The 20,826-nt window shown below is 42.3% G+C and overlaps 1 protein-coding gene across 1 annotated transcript in view; it reads left to right on the top strand.

The window, feature by feature from the left end:
- Positions 1–20,826, top strand: part of SLC24A3 (solute carrier family 24 member 3) — a 327,458-nt gene that overhangs the window by 251,773 nt on the left and 54,859 nt on the right. The window contains exon 7 of the mRNA XM_066595769.1: positions 17,538–17,612. Within this exon, the coding sequence (XP_066451866.1) occupies positions 17,538–17,612 (75 nt within the window). The remainder of the gene's footprint in view (positions 1–17,537; positions 17,613–20,826) is intronic.

Genomic DNA, 20,826 nt, shown 5'->3' with positions numbered 1-20,826 from the left:
GCAAATAATTTAATGTATCATTCGGCAATCTTTCTACAAATTTCATGAAAAATGAATTTAATATCCCGCTAGAATTGTTTATTGGAGAGATTAAGATTTATTTATTTATTTCGATCAATGTTTCCAGCCTCCATAAGGCTATCTTGCATGAGGCCTAATCTTTTAAGCTTTAATTTCACTGACAGAAAGTAAATCAGACTTTTACCGTCACTGTCCACTGGTTGTGTGATTACATTGTAGAGGGGTTTTATTTCATTCAGTCTGTAGCCTGCTTTATTTGTAAAACAAAACACATTGAAATAAATGTGGTAACATTGTGTCATATCATATAAGTGATGAAAGGGGCATATTTTAGTATACCGATAAGTTAGTAGGCGTAACCGCAGTTTTATATACACTGCATTGTAAATTGTATTACTATTTAAGGCTAAAAAAACAAAAATCACAAACCCTCTTTAGACAACTGTAGGGTGCACATGATGTTTCTCTCTTCATCTTTGCTGAATGGATGGCCATCTTCTGGTGTGGAATTTCCTAGTCAGAACTGTATGGAGAGTTGACAAATAAGCTGCATCACCAAGCTCCTCCCCTTCTACTACCTTCTAATAGGTGGTACTACAGAGGCATTGTACCATCTCCCATTTTCATACTAAATTTCCCAGAGGAGCATTACATGGCCTTATACGTCTCATCACACCTACTTTGAGTTTTCGTTTTGATGCACTTAGAAAGCCTCATACTTGCTTTAGGTCAAGTTCTCCGCTGAGATTTCTGGCTGCCTGGCATTTCCAGTACTGATCAGCTGGTCTATCTCATTAAAGACCATAAGATCAACTCCCCTTCCCCTCTCCTCTGTCAGAGGCTGTATAGCCACAACCACTAAATACTACACAAGGCTATCAGTCTATCGTGTTTACTGTTTACCAATGGGGGATAAATTGGTGGTGGAATACATAAGCATGGTGCAGTTGATTACAGTACTGTGCTATCTGTAGATCAAATGACAAGGTGGTGAGAGGTGAGTTTCACTAAAAACAGAGACTAATTGTACTATGATCTGAATGGAGAGAGCAGAGCATAACAGTACTAGAAGGTGCAGCATGCTGGGGCATGAGGGCTGGTGAGATGATCAGCATTTCCCAACACTGTTATACAGCCCTCTGCAATAAAGTCTCTCCCTCCAGATGCATTGCAAGTTTTTTTATCCCCTTTTACTACTTATAACTTGGAGTGAATGTAATAAACAATGACAGAAAAGCTTTCCATAGACTGTGCTTCAATGTGTGGAAGACTCACATCAACTTGCAAATGTAATGTGCTGCCATCATCCTGTCACTGCAAAAAGTCCCTGAGTTGTCATGTCTCACAAATCCCTTACTGTGTAATGTGTACTCTCACAGTATACTCCTTCACAGAGGGGTGCAGGCATGGAGAGGGGCTGAGAAGTTTACTTTCACTGACTGATTTTGCTAATATGTCATTCCTCCAGTCTGCAGTGCCTTGGAAAACAATGCAAGCATAGAAACTAAACTATCAAAAATTTCTAATGAAAACTAATTACAAGAGGTTTTCATTTCCAAAGACAAATTGATTAAAGAAAATAAGAGTGCAAAGCTGTACATAGTCTTTAATCTATATGTATACAGTTACTGTTATTTCTGTCATAATAACTGTGTGACTGGAGCCTCTAATCATCACCAGTAACTGTGATAGAATTTTTTCCCCTTCTGTGAGCCTACTGCGTGGTACAGTCCATGTAATTTCATCATACATGAAGTTCTAGTGACTGACCTCTGGTGACACCTTGAGAGAACAGAAAGGCAAGTAATTCCCAGGGTGTCACCATGAGATCACATGACCCAACTGAAGAGAATTTTTTAGACAGAAAGGAATAACGAACTAAGATAATACTAGCTGATTTATATATACCGGGGGCTAGTTATATAATGAATTGAACATTATAGTCCCAAAAAACCCTTCTAAAGCAAACCTATCATGTTGATGATGCGGTCCAATCTGCAGGCAGCATGTTTGAGAACATGAGAAGCCAAACAGATTGATGTATAGTTTTGTGGAAAATGATTCAGAATAACTAGCAATTCATTAATTATAATTTGTACTTATTCTGGGTTTAGGAGCCCGGTGGGTAGTCCCACTTAATGATTGACAGCTGCCCTGCATGCAAACTCATACAAGGAGTGATGTCAATCACTGATCAGACCACCCAGTGGACTCCTAAGCCCAGAGTGAGAAGGAATTACAAGGTATACTGAATCTTTTATCAGAAAACTATGTATCAATCCGTTCAGCTTCTCCTGTTCTAGAAGATGCTGCTGGAAGATCAGTCACCTTGATCCACACGGGTTTAACTCGCAGCACACCTCAGGGTTCTTCAAACCAACGGGTGCACGCCAGCAATGTGGGGGTCAGAGCCTCAGAAGACCCCCCAAAGTATATCACAGTATCTCACAAAAAGGTTCGTGGCAGCATCCAGGGCGTAATGCAAAAATAAATAATTTATTCCTCCAAGAACATGCTTCTTGGAGGAATAAATTATTTATTTTTGCATTACGCCCTGGATGCTGCCACGAACCTTTTTGTGAGATACAGATCAGTCACCTTGTCCAACAAAATATGATTGTTCTCAGCAAGAGTAACCAAGTGATCTTGTGGATATGATACCTTTTAAAGGGTTTTTCCTCAGGCTTAAGCAAGCTTTTGAACCTATTTAGGGTTCTTCCTTAGGCTTAAACCTGAAGAAGAGCCCTGCGTAGGTTGGAAAGCTCGCTATAACATCATGTATTTTTGTTAACCATTAAAAGTTATCATATCTACAAGATTTCTTTGTTTCTCTTGCTGAAAACAGTCACATTTTTCTCTACTGGCTAACATGGTACCTAACACTTTTCCTGTTCACGACAGGTTTCCTTTTAAGACCAACAATTAGAGAAGGAAATAAAGGTTTTTCATCAATTGAATCACTACTATTGAAGCAGAGCTTTCCAAGTGCTAAATCTCCACAAATAAATCATATTGGTGACACTCCCAAAGTGGATATGTTGGAGCATTTCCATTGAATTCATTTATCTGTTATTTAGAAAACTAACACAAGGACAGACTCCTTGGGGATCTGTTCTGCCGATCTCCAGCTGCAGATGGTTTACTCAGCTAGATTGTTATAATGGGACAAGACAGTTGCTATTATTATAAAAACTATTATTATCATTGTTATTTTAGCCCTATTTCCAAAACGCTGAATGTTTTAATGGTGTTGTGAAGGAATAAATTGCAAACTGGCCATGCAGTAGGTCAGAAATGGGAATGAGCAGATAGCTTCTGGCTTCTGTGCGGTCATCTTCCAACCAGCTTTTGTCATGTTTCAAAAAAACTTCTTGAATTGAAATGTTACACTAATATTATAAATAAGTGTACAACTAAGGCCTCTTTCACATAACCATACGTGTTCTTACGCTCGGCCGATCGAAGCAAAAAAAAACAAAAAACGCATAACTGAAGATTAGCCGGGATCAAGACCCGAGCTTTATTAGTGTTTTCTTGTCCATGCACACAGGTGAAAAAATATGCTGCAGCGCGGAATCTCTCATTCAGCAGAAATCCTTGAAATGATTATTAATGCTTTAACCCTTTCCAATCCACTATCTGACCTCTGAAGACATTATGATTTAAGGCTTTATAGCTCCGATGTTGGAAGACATACTCTTACTGTATATTGCCAGCCTCTCTGCTGTCGGAGCCTACCTAACGTGTCACCTCATGCAGTACTGGCTTTAGCCAGCATATAGCGCCATTGTATAACAGCAGAAAAAGAGTAAGCCCCCTTGGAAAACGAGGATACAAATTGGATTGGAAAGGGTTAATAGAGTCACCTGCCTTCATTTCCCAGCGTTGGATGCTGCTAAACTCCCTCCCCCTTTTTTTTTTTAGAAGCCTATGGGAGCTTCCTGCGTATCTCGGCAAATGATAGGGCAAGACCTATCGTTTCACATGCCGTGAAAAATCGGTTGACGTTTTCGGTTGCCAATGTCCTATTATTCTCGATGCAATTTTTTCTGCATGGCTTAAAATTGCTGAACTGAATGAATACATTGGAATCCAATGCTTCAGATGGTCGCAATTTTTTAACGTAACTAAATTAGCCGCGTATATACGGTTGCGTGAATAAGGCCTAAGGCTCATCAACAATAGCTTCATGGTTTGTTTTCTTACAAGATCCATGATCTATATAACGGATTTATTATCGTCTGTTTAATAATACCGTTGTGATCCATCATGTTACATTATGATCCAGTGGGATCTCTTCTTTAGCCCCCACTGACTTGGGTCCGCCTGACAGCAAGCTTGTCAGTTTTTGCATCTGCTTTGTTATTTTCAGCAGGTATAAGCTCTTCAGACCTCTGTTGCTTTTTTGAAGTCAGCATAGGGCAGCATGCAATGCTAATTTATCCAGTAATTTTAAAACTATGCTCTCCCTAAGGAGAAAAGATAGCGTTCCTTTGCATATTACTGTAATTTTTGGACACACAAGGCCAGTTCACACACGCACATGACTCATCCTTTCTATGGAATTTAATGGCTATTTAGGCCTAATAAGTCTTCTTTTCCTGCGGTTTACGCAGTTGCACCCTTCCTCTTGCAAATTTGCGCACCTGCCATAGACTTCTATGGCAGTTTTGCTGTGCAAAACCCAGTAAAATAGAACAGGTCTTATTTTTTGCACATGCAAAACACACTTAGGAGAACAAAGCCATTGAAATCAATGGATTCTATTTTCTGTGTTTAGTGTGCGCAAACACGGCTGTGTGACGCCATCCTAAGGGCGCCCACCCACTGGTGTTTGCGATTTTCGTGCGTGAAAAACGCAGCGTTTTCGCGGCTTTTCCATTAATTTCCATTGACTTTCATGGGTGCATTAGGAGAAAAATAAGGACACATATGCAACTGACAGTTCCTATGTTAAAAATCGCAACGCAACGCAAAAAAAAACGCCAGTGGACAGGAGTACATTCAATTCTAATTGCTCTTGAGAAAAAACGCAAAACGCAAAGAAAAAAAAATCGCCAGTGGGTGGGCGCCCTTAGACTGAACATAATGTTCTTCACTGTACATATTCAATACATCTGCATACTGTCACATAACAGTAACTCCATAACAGGCCATTTCCCTTTTCTCCATTTGCCTCTATTATTAATTGCTGGTCTGAGACTACCACCACCCTCTCACCAGCCGTTAATCCTAATAGTCTTAATATGCATGCTTTGGTTTTCAGACTTGGAACTAAAATATGTCTTATTATTGTTTCCTCCCTGCTGAAATCAATGACAGCTCATTTCACCACACCAACGTAAGAAGGATTTTCTTGGCTTTGCTCAGCAGTGTAGAATAAATAGCAATTACTACCTCTGCAGCCGTAGTGTCCGCGATCAAACCAAAAACAAGTGAGACACAAAAGCAACTGCGTTCTTCTGAGCTGCTTCTGTGCAGGAGGCTTATTAATAAATTGCTACTATGTCACGATTTCTATTTTAAAAAAAATCTTAAAATCCTGCAGTTTGCAAACTAACCACTAAGCCTAATAATAGTCAGACACCTCCTGAAAACTTTGCAGCATTTATCTCATGATCATCAGCAGCAGCATTACAATGAAAGAGGACACCTATTTATACATAACACAAGATCCACCGTTCACAATAGGTGATGATCACAGCTCACCTCCTCACCCTCCCTGCACAATAACCTCTGCACACGTGACTGAGCATGTCTAGATTACGCTTCCATAGAAATCTATAGTTCAACTCCTGTCCAATGTGTAAATAATCCATGAATTCTGCTGTAAACTGCTGCTAGGGCAAGATAACCTCCCATATAGCCATGTACAGACAATAGAATAAAAAAAAATTGCAATAATAAAAAAAAAATGTTAAATATTTCACAGGGTTTTTTTAGTAAAAAAATATAGGCAGTTCATTCATTAAAGGGGTTTTCCAGGGAAATACTATTGGTGAACTATTATCAGCATAGGTCATTAGTAGTTGCTCGCCTGGGGTCCGTCGCTTGGGACCCCGACCGATCAGCTGAGCAGGCATATGCTGTCAGCACTGCAAATACACAGAGGTTGGAGCTGAATCCTCCGCGCCGACCTCTGTGTAGTGGCCAGAACTTGTAACTGCAGGCATGGCTCCCTTTGATTTCAATAAGAACCGTGCCTGCTGTTACAAGTGCCAGCCTTTATATGGGAAGTCGGCGCGGAGGCTTTGGCTTACGACCTCTGTGTATTTGCGGCGCTGACAGCATGCACTTGCTCAGCTGATCAATGATGGACCCCAGGTGATCAACTATTGATGACTTATCCTGATGACAGTTTATCAATAGTATTTCCTGGGGAAACCCCTTTAAGTCAGTTCTTAGTTTGCTATGGGGCTTTATGATTTCTTTAGGTGTCCCTGGTAAAGAGGCATTTGTTATATAAAAGCGCATTACAGGAACCTTAAGTGTCTTGATTTGATAAATGATTATTACTGACTTTATGGAGAACAAATGAGATGGTGGGAATTATAGTAAAAGACGTATTTCCAAGTAAAGCTCTAATAGTAAAGGTTTAGATTTATTGGCGGTCAGCCTGCCATAGCTCAGTCACATGCTTTGCTTGAGAAAAGCTGACGGCAGCTAATGCCGGTCTGAAGTTTTGGTTCTCTGCTCTTTTGGTATGTAAATACTTTGACTTATGTTCCCGGGCCTGTTCTAGATTAATGTTTTTAGCAGCACTAGACATATTTGTGCATATTTATGTTTTTATGAATGCGGGACAATATCATATTGCTTGTTTATCTTGAGAGCCGCTGGGCATTGCTGATTTGTTTTGCTTTGCTCTGAAAGAGTTATTGACAGTTATTGTAGCATTCCTGGCATTATAGTCCTATATGGACACCCTTATTTGTTATCTTTACTAGGAAATGGTACATTGTAGCTGTTGGATTGTTGGTGTGTTGAAACATTACTTTGCAAGTATATGGGTTTTCCAAATATACAGATTTTCTGATGGACATCGTGCAATATCTAAAAATATTTAAAGAGGTTCTACATGTTTATAAAACAAGGTAAGGCATAAGAAGCGTAGGTATTGCTCGCAGTGGCTGCAGAGGGTTGAGGGTTTAGAGGGAGCAGGAAGGTGTATATAGAAGGTGCTGCAGAGTGTAGTGTTGCACATGGGCCCTGGTACCATAGGAGGCCCAATAGCCTCTTTGTCATATAGGAGGACTCTAGTATTACATAGCACATGATAGTGGGGACTATGAAGTGATGAACTACAAATAGCATGAGCAGGAGGAGCTGAGAAGATTGATATATAGTTTAATGGGAAAAGATTCAGTATAGCTTGTATTTTATTCATTTATATCTCTGCACATTCTGAGCTGAACAGTCCAGTGGGCGGAGCCATCAGTGATTGACATTGATTGATCTGAAAGACTGCATATGCAGTGGTAGCTTTCAACCACTGATAGGACCACCCAGTGGACTGTTCAGTTCAGAATGAGCAAAGATATAAATGAATAAAATACAAGTTATACTGAATATCTTTCTATAAAACTATATATGAACTACATATAAACTTATATATATATATATAACTCTGCTCAGCTCTTCCTGATCTATAACATACTGCCTGTAGTTTGGACAGACTCCCTTTAACAACTATCTTCAGCATAAAGGAGAAAAAGGAGTCCTGGAAGTGATGGTATGGCCCCACAGAGCCCCGATCTCAACATCGAGTCTGTCTGGGATTGCATAAAGAGACAGAAGGATTTGAGCAAGCCGACATCCACAGAAGATTTGTGCTTAGTTCTCCAAGATGTCTGGAACAACCTCCCTGCCGAGTTCCTTCAAAACTGTGAACCTAGAAAAAATTGATGCGGTTGTGAAGGCAAAGGGCGGTCACACCAAATATTGATTTGATTTAGATTTCTCTTTTGTTCATTCACTTTGCATTATGTTAATTAAAAAAAAACTTATTTACATTCCCATTTTAAAATTATTCTTTCTTTGCAGCATTTTTTCCACACTTATATAAAACGTTTGCACAGTTCTGTATTTGATATCACTTTATAGAGGCATACAGTACTGTAAACATGGTATAGAAACAGGCCTACAAGAATTAGGGTGGTTTCACAACTGCATAGGAATCTCCAGCCGAGGGTTCCATCACAGATGTGACTCAAAATACCAAAGAAAAAAGTGCTGTATGCAGCGCTTCTTCTTCCGTCCAAAAGCCAGGAAGTTGGGCGGAAGCAGACAGACCCCATTATCGTCAATGGGGTCCACCTGGCACTGTTTGTGATGGATACATTCGGCCGAACGAAGCAGGAAAGTGAAATTGCCAGTACTGATGTAAAAGCACCCTTAGGCTACCTGTCCATGGGCGTTGCGGTATCCCGCGGTGGATCTCCGCCGTAGGAACCGTCGCCTGGGAGCAGGAGCCGGCGGTCGGATCTCCGCTGTCAGCCTATCTGACAGATAAGCTGACCGCAGAGAATTGCAGCAAATTGCAGCATGCTGCGATTTGCCGGCCGCGAGCGGAGAATCGCGATGATTCTCTGCTCATGGACAGGAGGGCTGCACTCTCCATAGCAATGCTATGGAGAGCGTTCACTGCGTTTACCGCCGCCGGATTATCGCCGCGGGGAACGCAATTCAAGCCCGCCCCTGGACAGGCAGCCTTAATAATATAAACAGTTTGCTAATAGTTACATCGGTGCCATGGAGGGAAGGAGGTATGTAACTGATTACCCTCATTCATGATAATGTTATATCACTCCTTGTTGTTCTGTAAATAACCCTCTCGGAATTGACTATAAAGCAGCTTAAGATAATTTTGTCATTCCTTAATTGCTTTAAATCCTTTTGACAAAATGCATATAATGGCCAAACAAGTGAGTTATATTGAAGGGCATAGGAAATCAGTGTATCCCTAATGTGTCCTTAAATACTTGTCTAATTTCTCCTTGATTACTCTCCCCCATAGTGCTGCTGCTTATGTATGATTTCTGTGTAGTGTGATGATATAATATGTCTACTATAAAGTGATAGCATATACTGTAGTAAAAAGAACTGCAAATAGATAAATGTGGTCATTGCATGAGCAAAAGTTACATTGCTGGCTAGTTGACTTCTTGCCATTTTCTTGTGCTGTACAGCATTATCTCAATTCCAGTGATCTCAAGTGGCTGAAGCTACATAAGCTGTGTAATTACTAGACAGGTTTGCTCTGAACTACTTGTATCTTTTAGATGCTTTTAAAGTAGCCTGCACAGGCAATTACTTTAGCAGAAGCTTTATTATAAAGCGTTAAAAATGGCCATAAATATTATCAGTAAACCCAGGCTGCTGTTTGATAGACTTTCCTCTAGCCCTCAAAACAGATTTTCAAGGCAGTGATGAAGAATTTTCACTCTCTGTTCTGCTTTGAGAGGGCCCGTGCATCTGGCTTGGCAATCCGGGACAGGGACAGAGTTCACATGATGAGAACCCAGCAGGCTCCACAACCGGCAGGGCAGACCCAACTCCTTGGAGACCACTGTAGCGCCTTTGTCCTCATATGTGGGTAAGAGCGCTAACAAAAAAGATGCATGCCTTGACTCCAGTTCGGGAGAAGGACGGGTAAGAAAATAGGCACAATTAGTTTCCATAGTGCCCGTTCCCGGGGCTTATACTTTTTTGTGTGAACAATTGAGTTTGCAAAATCCACTGTAGCAACACAAAAATCTCTTCCTGTTTTTGGGTTATGTAGGTTCAGTATTCAGTAGGATCACTAGGATCAATGCCCAACATTCAGTAGGTTCAATAGCCCTTCTCTCCCAGTATCCAGGAATAGAAGTCTTTAGCTGCTTCGTACCATGCCAGGGTTGTTGGGCAGGTGACAGGGAATGAGCAAAATAGCCATCTCTGAAGCTTGGCTCTAACACTTCTTTCTTTCTTAAGGAGTCCATGCCCGTGGAGGTATTTCTGCAGCATCGAGGAGAGCCTATCCAGTGGCTTTCCCAGTCAGAGAGCTGTTACTTTTCTGAATCTTGCTACTGCTTAACCTACTGTACCTGTTACTTGATATCCCTTTTACCTGCTAATTGATATTTGATGATGACCTTTGGCTTGTCTGGCCTTTGTTGTTTGCTCTGACCTTTGGCTTATCTGAGTGTGCTACCTCTATGCTTTCACCTTAAATATTTGGCATCTGAGTAGGTATGATCTGCATTCCTGGCCTGTTCTGACTATATCTGTACAGCAACTGTGCTACGACTCACAACTAGGCTCAACATTGCCCTATCCATGCTTAGTCACGTCTCAAGTCTTAATAGTTTTCCATCTTTCAGGTTGCCTTTCTGGCACCTCAGATGGTCATCCTATCCCCTTACAATGTCACTGAGTTCTCTGCCCTTGTAGCAACCATCAATTGGCGATTTCTCCAAGGCTTATGACCCATGATAGATGAGCATGACACCACCAAACCCAATAAATGGAAATAAGGCTGGATTTATACAGTGATTCTGTGCATTCCCAGCTTTCTGTTCTTGAGTTCCATCTGAATCACCATAAAATGATATTCAGACTTAACACTGGATAGAATTATAGGGACTCATTACTCAGAGGCCAAAGATGCGAACTTGGGGATACCTGGAAGTAAACTGTCTTGACCATTATGAATAGCCATTGAAACAAGAAACCATGCTATTCTTTCTGCAGCACCATACAGGAATCAAACAGAAACCTGTCAAAACACAGACCTATTGGTCTCCATGTCTAAAATGGATGAGATAGTTTACGTCCAAGAGTCCTGTTCTAATTACGTTTTCAGGATTTCAGACATAAACCGGGATAGGACTCCTGAATGGAAAAGGGAAAGCTGATGTGAATGAAGCCTAATAAGTACATTTACCAAACATTTCTAAACATTCGTGTATAGAATATAATTTTATCCAGTCTAGAAAATACTCTGTAAACTAAATATATCATTTCAGATTTAATAATCTCTCTGCTACTTTGCCGCAATCCACTGTATCAGTCTGGAGTCCAAGCTGACAGAACATTGCCTAGACTGATAACAATGTATCTATCTCCTTCTCTGCTGAGAACAGGGCTAGCGAGGCATGTACTGGTTTGCAAGCTCTGAATGTAGACTGCTCTCATTCACTGGTAGCAACAAACACTTAAAAATGATGAGGAATTCAAGTATTTAGGGGGAAATTTATTAAAACTGGCTTCTTATTTGGTCTTAAATGGAAGTGTGTAGTACCAAGTGCCAAATTTATTAAGAGTTGCGCACCTCTCAATAAATTTGAGGCCGCCTATGCATGACAAACTGAAATCAACTGCAGCTTTGAGCTGATTGTATATTTCCATTATAATTTGCGCAAATTTCTGGTCAAAATTATAGTAAATCTGTCAACATTATGTGTATTGTAAAAGTCACAACCAAGGGCATTGTTGCTCAAAAAGCATGCGCAAAAATCTGGTTTTATCTGTTCTCAGGAACTACATTTTAATTGAGCTTTATAATAAAGAATGGCTCTTTTCTCTACATGAGCACTGTTCGTTTTTTCAGCTGGCTTGATAGTGCATTTGATAATGATACTAAGTAATCAGCTGATTGGTAGTGGCACATCTTGTCTCCACCAAAAGTCTGGCTGGAAACAAGAGATTGTCCTGCTGTATTAATATGGAACGCCCACAGTTGGCGATTGGCTCCTGACTCCCAGGTCATTTTGGTTGCTGCTCATGTCACCTCCCTGCTGCTGTTACTGTCCCTGCCACTTTGACTTATCGGCTCCCCGCTCTAGCGCTCTGCGTCTTCTGTAGTGACTCTCTATAATGATCTTCCAGCAGCACTGCAATATGTCTGCCGCTGTTAGGCTTCCCTCCCGTGAGCTGTCTTCAGCATCAGTAGTTGTCGGGAGGATTGCAGGGGCGACTTCCTCATCTGCGGTGGATGGGAGGAGACATTGGTCACCAGCAGGGAGGCTGACAGTAACCAACGGCAGGGCAGCCTAAATGCAGGAGAGGCACAGTGATTGTACTGCAAATAGGAGCCGTGGGGGGAGACGGGGGGAGAGCGCTGGAGGTGGCAGAGGAGAAGGGAGAGCATCAGGGAAAGGCTGCAGGGGAGATTATGTTACATGGACGGGTGGAGTGACAGCAGGCCCACAAGAGGATATGGGAGGTCGGCGGCAGGAGCATTACTGAGGCGATAGGAGTGCAGATGGAAGCCCAGAGGGGAACATACATGCCTGAACGCCGGGTTGACATGTGCCCTTCCATCTGGTGAGCAGCCGATCTGCATTAGTGTCTGTCACCTGCCCTTCCCCTGTAAGTCAACCCACACAACCCATTTCTCCACCCTTTCTTCTAGTGGAGACAAGATGCACCAGTACCCAGCTAATTACAGTCCCTGCACTCACTGCAGTGGGCCTGGACATCTGCATTGAGGCCAGAACTGCAATAGAAGGTATAGCTCCCGTTGATTTCAATGGGAGCTATACTTTCTATTGCACTTTCGACTCCAACCCCAATACAGAAGGAGCTGTAAAGTATAGCTCCCATTGAAATCAATGGGAACTATACCTTCTATTGCACTTTCGACTCCAACCCCAATACAGAAGGAGCTGTCAGCCACTGCAGTGGGTGCAGGGCTGAGATCAGCTGATTATCAGGATCTCGAATAGCAGACCCCCCGCTAATCAACTATTGATGACCTATCCTGAAGTTAGGCCATCATTAGTGTAGGGGGTTAAACGCCTGGAATACCACTTTAATCTCTATCTTCTTCATCACATGCAAATCATCAGGTTAGGTCTCAGCTGTAGCTAAAGTCCTAGCAATAAAGGGCAACAGTCTCTAAGGGATTTATACGCAATCATCTAGTATGTTTCTGCAGTATACGGTTATCCACTGAGATTTCTGTTTTACAGATAAATCTGAGGAATTGCACCTGCATCCAAATAATTAAACGTTGCATTTACTGATGGGAGTTCCCGTTCTCTTGTTCAGCACAGTAGATTGCATTGGTCTTTATATTTTAAAAAATCCTACTGTTTTGTAGTTTTGACTACTAAGACTAATAATAATCTAATACATCCATAGAGAAAACTTTTCAGCAGTCATCTCATTATCATCCCAGGCAAGATTACAATGAAACACCTATATATAGATAACACAGCATCCACCATTCACAATAAGTGATGGTCACAGCTCACCTCCTCTACCTGCCTGTACAATGACCTCTGAACAGGTCACAGAGCATGCCTAGAATAGTCTGCTATAACAGTCAATGATCAGCTCTGGACGATTTTGTGAATGGTCCTTGATTTTTCATGTAAGGGCTTAGTCAGACAGGCGTTTTTTGCCGCGATTTGCGCATGCGCATGCATCCGGCGATTTTTTAAAACCATTGCTTCGCAATGGTATCGGACACATGAGCGCTTTTTATGCGCTCGTCCGAAAAATTATAGAACAAAAAATCGCAGATCGCACCTATCTGCGATCTGCGATTTCTGTTCGCTTCTGTATATGCGCTCAATGGGGCCGGCGGCAGCAGCGCCGACCCCATTGAGAACATATAGAAGACAAATCATTCTTCTCTGCCACAGCTGTAACAGCTGTGGCAGAGAAGAACGATGTTTGCCCATTGAATTCAATGGAGCGGCAATACAGCCGCTCCATTGAAAGCAATGGGCTGCCGGCGTGCGCGGGGTGAATTGTCGGGAAGGGGTTAAATATATAAACCCTTCCCTGCAATTCATGCTAAAATGTGTTAAAATAAAAAAAATTGTATACTCACCTTTCCGCTGCAGCCAGAGTCCAGCCGCGGCCGCTGTCAGTTCTCCTGAACTGCTTCTCGGCACTATTCAGCCGGCGGGGCTTTAAAATCCCCGCCTGCTGAATGATCTGCCTCTGATTGGTCACAGCCTGACCAATCAGAGGCCGGTTTCACTCACACACCCATTCATGAATTCATGAATGGGTGAGTGACTGCTGCCTCTCAGCGCTGAGCCAATCAGGGGCAGGTCTGACTCACACCCCCTTCACACCCACTGCAGGACGGCCGCTCGGAGCTGCCGGCAGAAGGTGAGAATGCAATTTTTTTTTATTTTAACACATTTTAGGATGAATTGCAGGTAAGGGCTTATATATTTAAGCCCTTACCGACAATTCATCCCGGGCTCGCCCGCAGCGCATTGCTTTCAATGGAGACGGCTGTATTGCCGTCTTCATTGAATGCAATGCGCTGGACAGCTCCGGCCCGTTTCTAATGAAACGCGGCTAGGAGCAGATTTTCGGGCGATTTGCGGGCGACTTGCGCGCACCGGTCACGCGATTTGCGGATGCGCATCCGTCATGCGATCCGCAAATCGCGGCAAAAAACGCCCGTCTGACTAAGCCCTAAAGCATATCTGTAAATGCTGTTTCGTATCTGCAGCTCAGGCAAGATGGCTGCTCCAGTCATACAGACAATCAAATAAAACAACTACAATCAGAAAATTTAAAAAAAAGTAGAAAATTAACTACTTTGCTCTTCACATCAAGGGGCTGAGCAAAAATGTGCCAAAATCTAGGTAATGCTGAAGTGAGCCAGTGATTGGCTGCAGCGGTCACATGGCCCCGGTTTTGGTTCAGCTTCCTGCACCTGGAAGTGAAGAGCACTGGGGAATGGGCCAAAGCAACCAGAGTAAAGTAACCAGATTCCAGCTCTCATTTTTCAGAGGTCCTTTTATAGTTGTAGGAAACTCAATTTCTTCCTTTTCACCAGTTCTTGATATTAAAATAATACATACGGCAGTATCTATATATAGAGATACTGTGACTCGGGTCAGCACTTTGCCATGTGATGTTATTATTAATGTGCCTACTGTATGTCCTAGAGAGGACCATTTGCACTCCAGTGAGTTATTTTAATAATCTTCTGTTCTAGTGGGTTACATTTTCTTTTGTGTTACACTAGAGAAATTGTTAACAAACAGAGAGCAGAATGTTTTACCTCCCACACTTTTCATAGGGAACATCTACCTACTGTGATAACAAATTAAATACAGAAGTGCCCACTGTTCAGGCTCATTTGTCAAACATTAGGTGAAAAGAATTATTATGCAAGGCTTACCAGCAGTAGCTGCACACAACTCTTTTTTGGCCCCTTTTCCCGGGTGATTATGTGGAATTGCCAGTTATCCACCTCTACAAGTACTGTTCTTGGGATTCGAGCCATTTACCATGTGCCATAGGTAAATGTTGCCACATCTAGAATACAGAGAGCATCTGTGACTTTTATTTAACCCTTTCCTGATTGCTCATAGACTATAGACATCCTTGTGACCCATGCCTAGTAGTGAAGGGAAGTACAGTAATATTTATGGTCAGGAGGTGGTTACTCTTGAAAATGACTAAATAACAATCACATTTTGAAATAAACCTGCAATACTTTTTTATGAAATGACTGGAAGCAACAACCATTTGTGCCCTGAAAGTCTTGCTATAACTTTTTGAAAGAAGCGCAGCACTCAGGGGTTCTTATTAGATTGTATGCATTCACATGTAGTTTAGTTAAAGTATGGTGAAGAGATTTTTTATATTGTAACTATGTATATTTTTTTTTTTTTTTAAAAAACATTCTAGGGCTGCTATATTGAAGATACACACTTCCTTCTCAAACCCTTGTCCACCCGCGGCAGCCAATGTCCACACGATTTTGTAGGCATTATCAGCAAGATCATGTGGTTATGTAACAGGTTGCAGATGTGAAATATCCGGATACTGGCTGTCAATCTATATGCTCTCACAGGTGGTCTTTCTCCCAGGGATGGCTTCGCACTTGGTAATTGATGTTTCCTTGAATGATTGATTGGCAGACCTCCCTCTGGCATGTGTGTTATAACAGCTGGGTGGTGCCACTCCAGGAAACATAAGATACGCTCTCGCTCTCTCTGGTACAGGAAAACTCAGCTTTCCAGTAGCATGGGGGAAGCTCACTCCTCATAAGGCTCTCTGCAAAAACCGATGAGTCACCCTCTGGCCTAGGATCAAGGCCTACCTTTAATACGTAGCCCATCAGCTAATTAACGGACAACTCACAGCCTTTTAATACACAGCAGCAAACCTAGAGTAAAAAACACAGTCACGTGACCTCTCTGGAGGTTATAGCAAGAACATATGTAAAGGCCAGCAATAATATACCTAGACATACATGCGTGGGTAATTTACTCTTTACAGCTACTGGCTGGACAGGGTTGCAGCAAAACTACAGTTATTGCAACATTGGAACATACTCTTAGTTACTGCAGCGGGGTCTGTGTGCTTTATGTCAACTGCAGACTTAATGAACAGAAAAGTGTCCATACACTAATCAGTTTCTAGGAAGTTATGGAATACTGCCCCCTCACTCAGAGTCTAGAACATAAAAGGGAAAATGCATATTGTGCCTTATTTGTGTGTACAGTTTTGCTCTTGTGCTTTATATAGGCCTCCGGAGGTACAATACAGCTGCCATTTGTCATTAAATCACCCATTCTCTAAAGGCTGCCTGCACACAGGCAGATTTGCATTGCGAAATCCGGAGCAGGCGTCTGGATTCCACAGCAAATACTGCCCATAACATGTTATTGAAAAACACTTTTTCCTCTATGCGAGCAGAAATTAATTGCGATTTTCTGCTGGCAAAGAAAAAAAACGCAGCATGTTCTATTCTTGCGCGGATTCCGCCCGGACAGCTTCCATTGAAGTCAATGGAAGTCGTCCGATCCGCAGCCCTTCATGACTCTGTGGAAAGTTTGTGGATTCCGTGTCATTGCCAGGCTCTGTTCCAATGTGTACAGCAAAGCCAAAAAGTGAGCCACAAGAAACAGGAAGTGTCAACCTGTTGTGTGTGCTCTAGTAACGATAATGAAAACTGCAATATTTAGTTTCTATGAATATTCAGACTTTAAAAAAAAGCACAAGCATAATAGAAAATTTGTCAAAATGTGCTTACAATGAAAACCTGATTGAAAAACTGATGTCATTCTTTAATCTTTTGATTAGCAATAAAATACAGTATGTCCAAGTGGAAAATGCCTTAACTGATATGAAAATCTACATAGATGTGCAAATGTATTGCTTTTCAGATCTTTCACAGATTTGTAAATAGTTATGTCATATCTTCTCCTATCAGCTCTGATCCATTCTTTTTGGAACCTGCGTTCATAGTTCTGCAGTGTGGTGAGCTAAAAACTCACAGCATCCCCTGCTGGCTCATTCCAGATCACTAGAGACAGCTTTCTGCAGATATTCTGGGAATTACAGTCTTTACATCAGACGCTGTACAGTAATCTGAGTAGGAAAAAACAAATGTACCTCCATATTATAGAAGCCCAGGGGGTTGATTGTTTCTAGTAGCAACAAGGGAATGCAATTCTAGGATACATCACAGGCTGAACTGCGGATCGTTGCACAATACATAATGACAGGCATTTACAAAGTTACTCAACTGTCTTTTTCTTTTGCAGGTGGTTGTCCTATCATCTTGGTGTTTGTTACGGGATGCTTCCTACTACACTTTGTCTGTTATTGCACTAATTGTAGTAAGTATAATTATTATTCTAAAAGTTACAATAACTCAATAACTTTGACTCTAAACAACATACAGTGCACAGGTTTACTATGGTGAGTTTGTAGAATTTAGTAGGAATAAGTAACCATAAACATGCCTCCCAACCATCCTGGATCCAGTGGAACAGTCTTGGGTTTCGGATGTTATCCCAGTGTTCTGGGAGGCTTGCTATGTCCCAATTTCAGCTGTATTTGCATCCTCGGGATTCAGACTCACTTGACTACAATGGTTAAATAGGGAGCTATTAGAGATGAGCGAGCATACTCGCTAAGGGCAATTGCTCGAGCGAGCATTGCCCTTAGCAAGTACCTGCCCGCTCAAGAGACAAGGTTCGGGTGAGTAGCGGCAGTCAGCAGGGGGGAGTGGGGGGGAGAGAGGGAGAGAGAGATCTCCCCTCTTTTCCTCCCCGGTCTCCCCCGCAGCTCCCTGCGCGCCACCGGCACCCGAAGCTTGTCTCTCGAGCGGGCAGGTACTCGCTAAGGGCAATGCTCGCTCGAACAATTGCCCTTAGCCAGTATGCTCGCTCATCACTAGGAGCTATCCATTCCTTGCTCTACCATTTAACCCTTTACTGCTGCAGCTGATGGCTTGAAATAGGCAGGCACAATGCAGTGATATCATCATACCCACTGCATTGAGCCACAGACAGCACAGTGACAGATGGGAGGAGACTTGCTAAGTAACCTCCTCGATTAGAGCTGAGCTAGGTAAGTTTTAATGTAGTTATTTTAAGAGGGAGGCACTCAGGATGTATCATAGTGTGTAGGGGCACTAAACGGGGCATCACTGAGGGCACTTTTTCTATGTGGAGTGCTAAGAAGGAATCTTTATTGTATGGACACACTAAAGGTGCATAATTACTGTGAGAGGGCACTATTACTGTATGCCACAAAAAGAGCAATGTGGAGGTGTGTGAGGCACAAAGAGGAACTATTATTGTGTGGGGCACTAAAGGAGCACTATTACTGTGTGTTACACAAGGAATGCACTATTGTGTGGGAGCATAAAGGGGCCTAATCAGGGTTAGAGGCATGGCTTAATTTTAAATAATTTCCTGTGGCGTCTATTGCTCTTTTCATTCTTTGAAACTTTAAAGATATACATAAAGGTGCATGTACATATATATATATATATATATATATATAGGTAAAGGTTTAGCGAAACAGTACTAATGGGTAGACACACCAAAGGTACATATAACATACAGGCAGGTAGCATACAGGCAGGTTTTGGTTTAATCTCCTTTGCTACTTGGTTGCATGAACCTGTTTCGAATGCCCCTATCCAGAGGAATTACATTGAGGAAGTGAGGAATTCAAAAGCTAAGATATCAGCACTCCTCTGGATATACAAACAAATTGTGTATATAGCCATAGATAGTTGAAGGGGCTTTCCAGTGAAATACTATTGATGACTTATCCTCCCACCACTCAGGACCCCGACCGATCAGCTGAGTGGGTGCATGCTGACACCGACCTCCATGTAGTGGCCGGCGCTTGTAACTGCAGGCATGTCTCTCATTGAAATCAATAGAAGCCGTGCTTGCAGTTACAAGCACCGACCACTATAAGGAGGTCGGTGTGGAGGCTTCCGCTCTGACCTCTGCGTATTTGGAGTGGAAGTCTCTGCGATGACCTCCCGTCGGGTCCCAAGCGATGGACCCCGACCGTTCAACTATTGATGACCTATTCTGATGATAAGTCATCAGTAGTGTATCACTGGAAAACCTCTTTAAGTGCTTGAGATATACAAAAAAAAAACCTGAGGTAAAGGACAACCTCATATGACTTTGACTTTCATCGCTATCACATAAATGGCTGTCTGCGCGAGTCTTCGGTAGAGCACGGGTTATAGTCACATGATATTGCATTTTTCTGTAAAAACTGTGAGTAATTTAATGGCTATGTACACCTTTGCGGTTTTTCTTTTTAATCAATGTGTTTTTGAAATGATTTTCATTAAAAATGTATGACTGTTTGATTTTCATGCTTGTATAGTTTTCCAAGGCACTGCAGACTGGAGGACTGAAATTGTAGCAAATTCTGTCAGTCATAGTAAACTGACAGCTCCTCCCCTAGCCTGCTCCCCTGTTATGAAGGTGCATTCACTGCCTTTCCACTGAGCTATTACAGAGGGCTGTATGACAGTGCCAGGGAAAATCAAGAGGACAGAGCAGAAACATACATCATCTCTCCCGCACTGTCTGGGGCACTGCCACAGCTTCTCCCCGGATCCCGTCACTGATCATCTTCTTCGTCTTCTGGCTGAAAAATCCCTGGCTGCTGGAAGCACTAGCTGTGATTGGCTGACGCTTAGCCAATCATGGCCAGTGCTTGATCAATGGCTGTGATTGGTTCAATCACTGCCATTGATCGAGCACTTCCTGTGATTGGCTAAGTGTCAGCCAATCACAGACAGCGCTTCCAGGAGGCGGATTTTTTTAAATCCCATCCAGAAGATGAAGAAGAGAAGCAGTGGCGGGACCCGGTAAAAAGCTGTGGCGGCAGCGGAGAGCACTTTTAAGGTGACGTATGTCTTTTTAAAAAAAATTTCTGCAGCTAGGGCTTAGATTATAGCTTTGACAGTAGGATTTCCTACTGTCAAAGTTGCATCGCAGCACACGAAAATCGTGTTTTTGTGCGATGCGATGCAACAGGGAGGAAGGCTTCACAGGGAAACATGGGCTACAAAACCTTGCGTGTCGCAGGCATATCGCTGGACCCGTGAGGTTTTTGTGTCAGGTTGTTGCATGCTACAAAACATCGCACGTGTAAAGGAACCCATAGGAAAGCATGGGCTTCTCCCACATGCAATTTGTAGCATTGTAGCAACGTGACAAAATCGCACGACTTTGTCACCCGTGTGAAGGAGGCCTTAAGTGGATGTGGTTATGCTACACAGCTTCTGAAAGAGAAGAGGACAGAGGGAGCTGGGCTTGTGCATGTTCATGAGAAAGACCAGCTGATCAGTACTGAGAATGTCTCTGAGCCAGAAAACTTAAATGTAGGAGAGCCTAGAAAACAAATATGATGCTTTCCAAATAAATAAGAAGGAAAAGTGAATGTCAAAATAAGTGCATCATTTTTTTCTACAGGGACAGAGTAAGATATGTGTGTATTGGTTTTTCATGCACAAAGGTTTCCAACCGGTGTATTGGAATATTAGTTTTATTGTTTTGAAGTGAG

The sequence above is a fragment of the Eleutherodactylus coqui genome, chromosome 3 (assembly GCF_035609145.1).
Source record: "Eleutherodactylus coqui strain aEleCoq1 chromosome 3, aEleCoq1.hap1, whole genome shotgun sequence".
In the NCBI taxonomy this organism is placed as follows: Eukaryota; Metazoa; Chordata; class Amphibia; order Anura; family Eleutherodactylidae; genus Eleutherodactylus; species Eleutherodactylus coqui.
The sequence above is the reverse complement of the archived record's forward strand: the minus strand, read 5'-3'. Positions and strand labels throughout refer to the sequence as shown.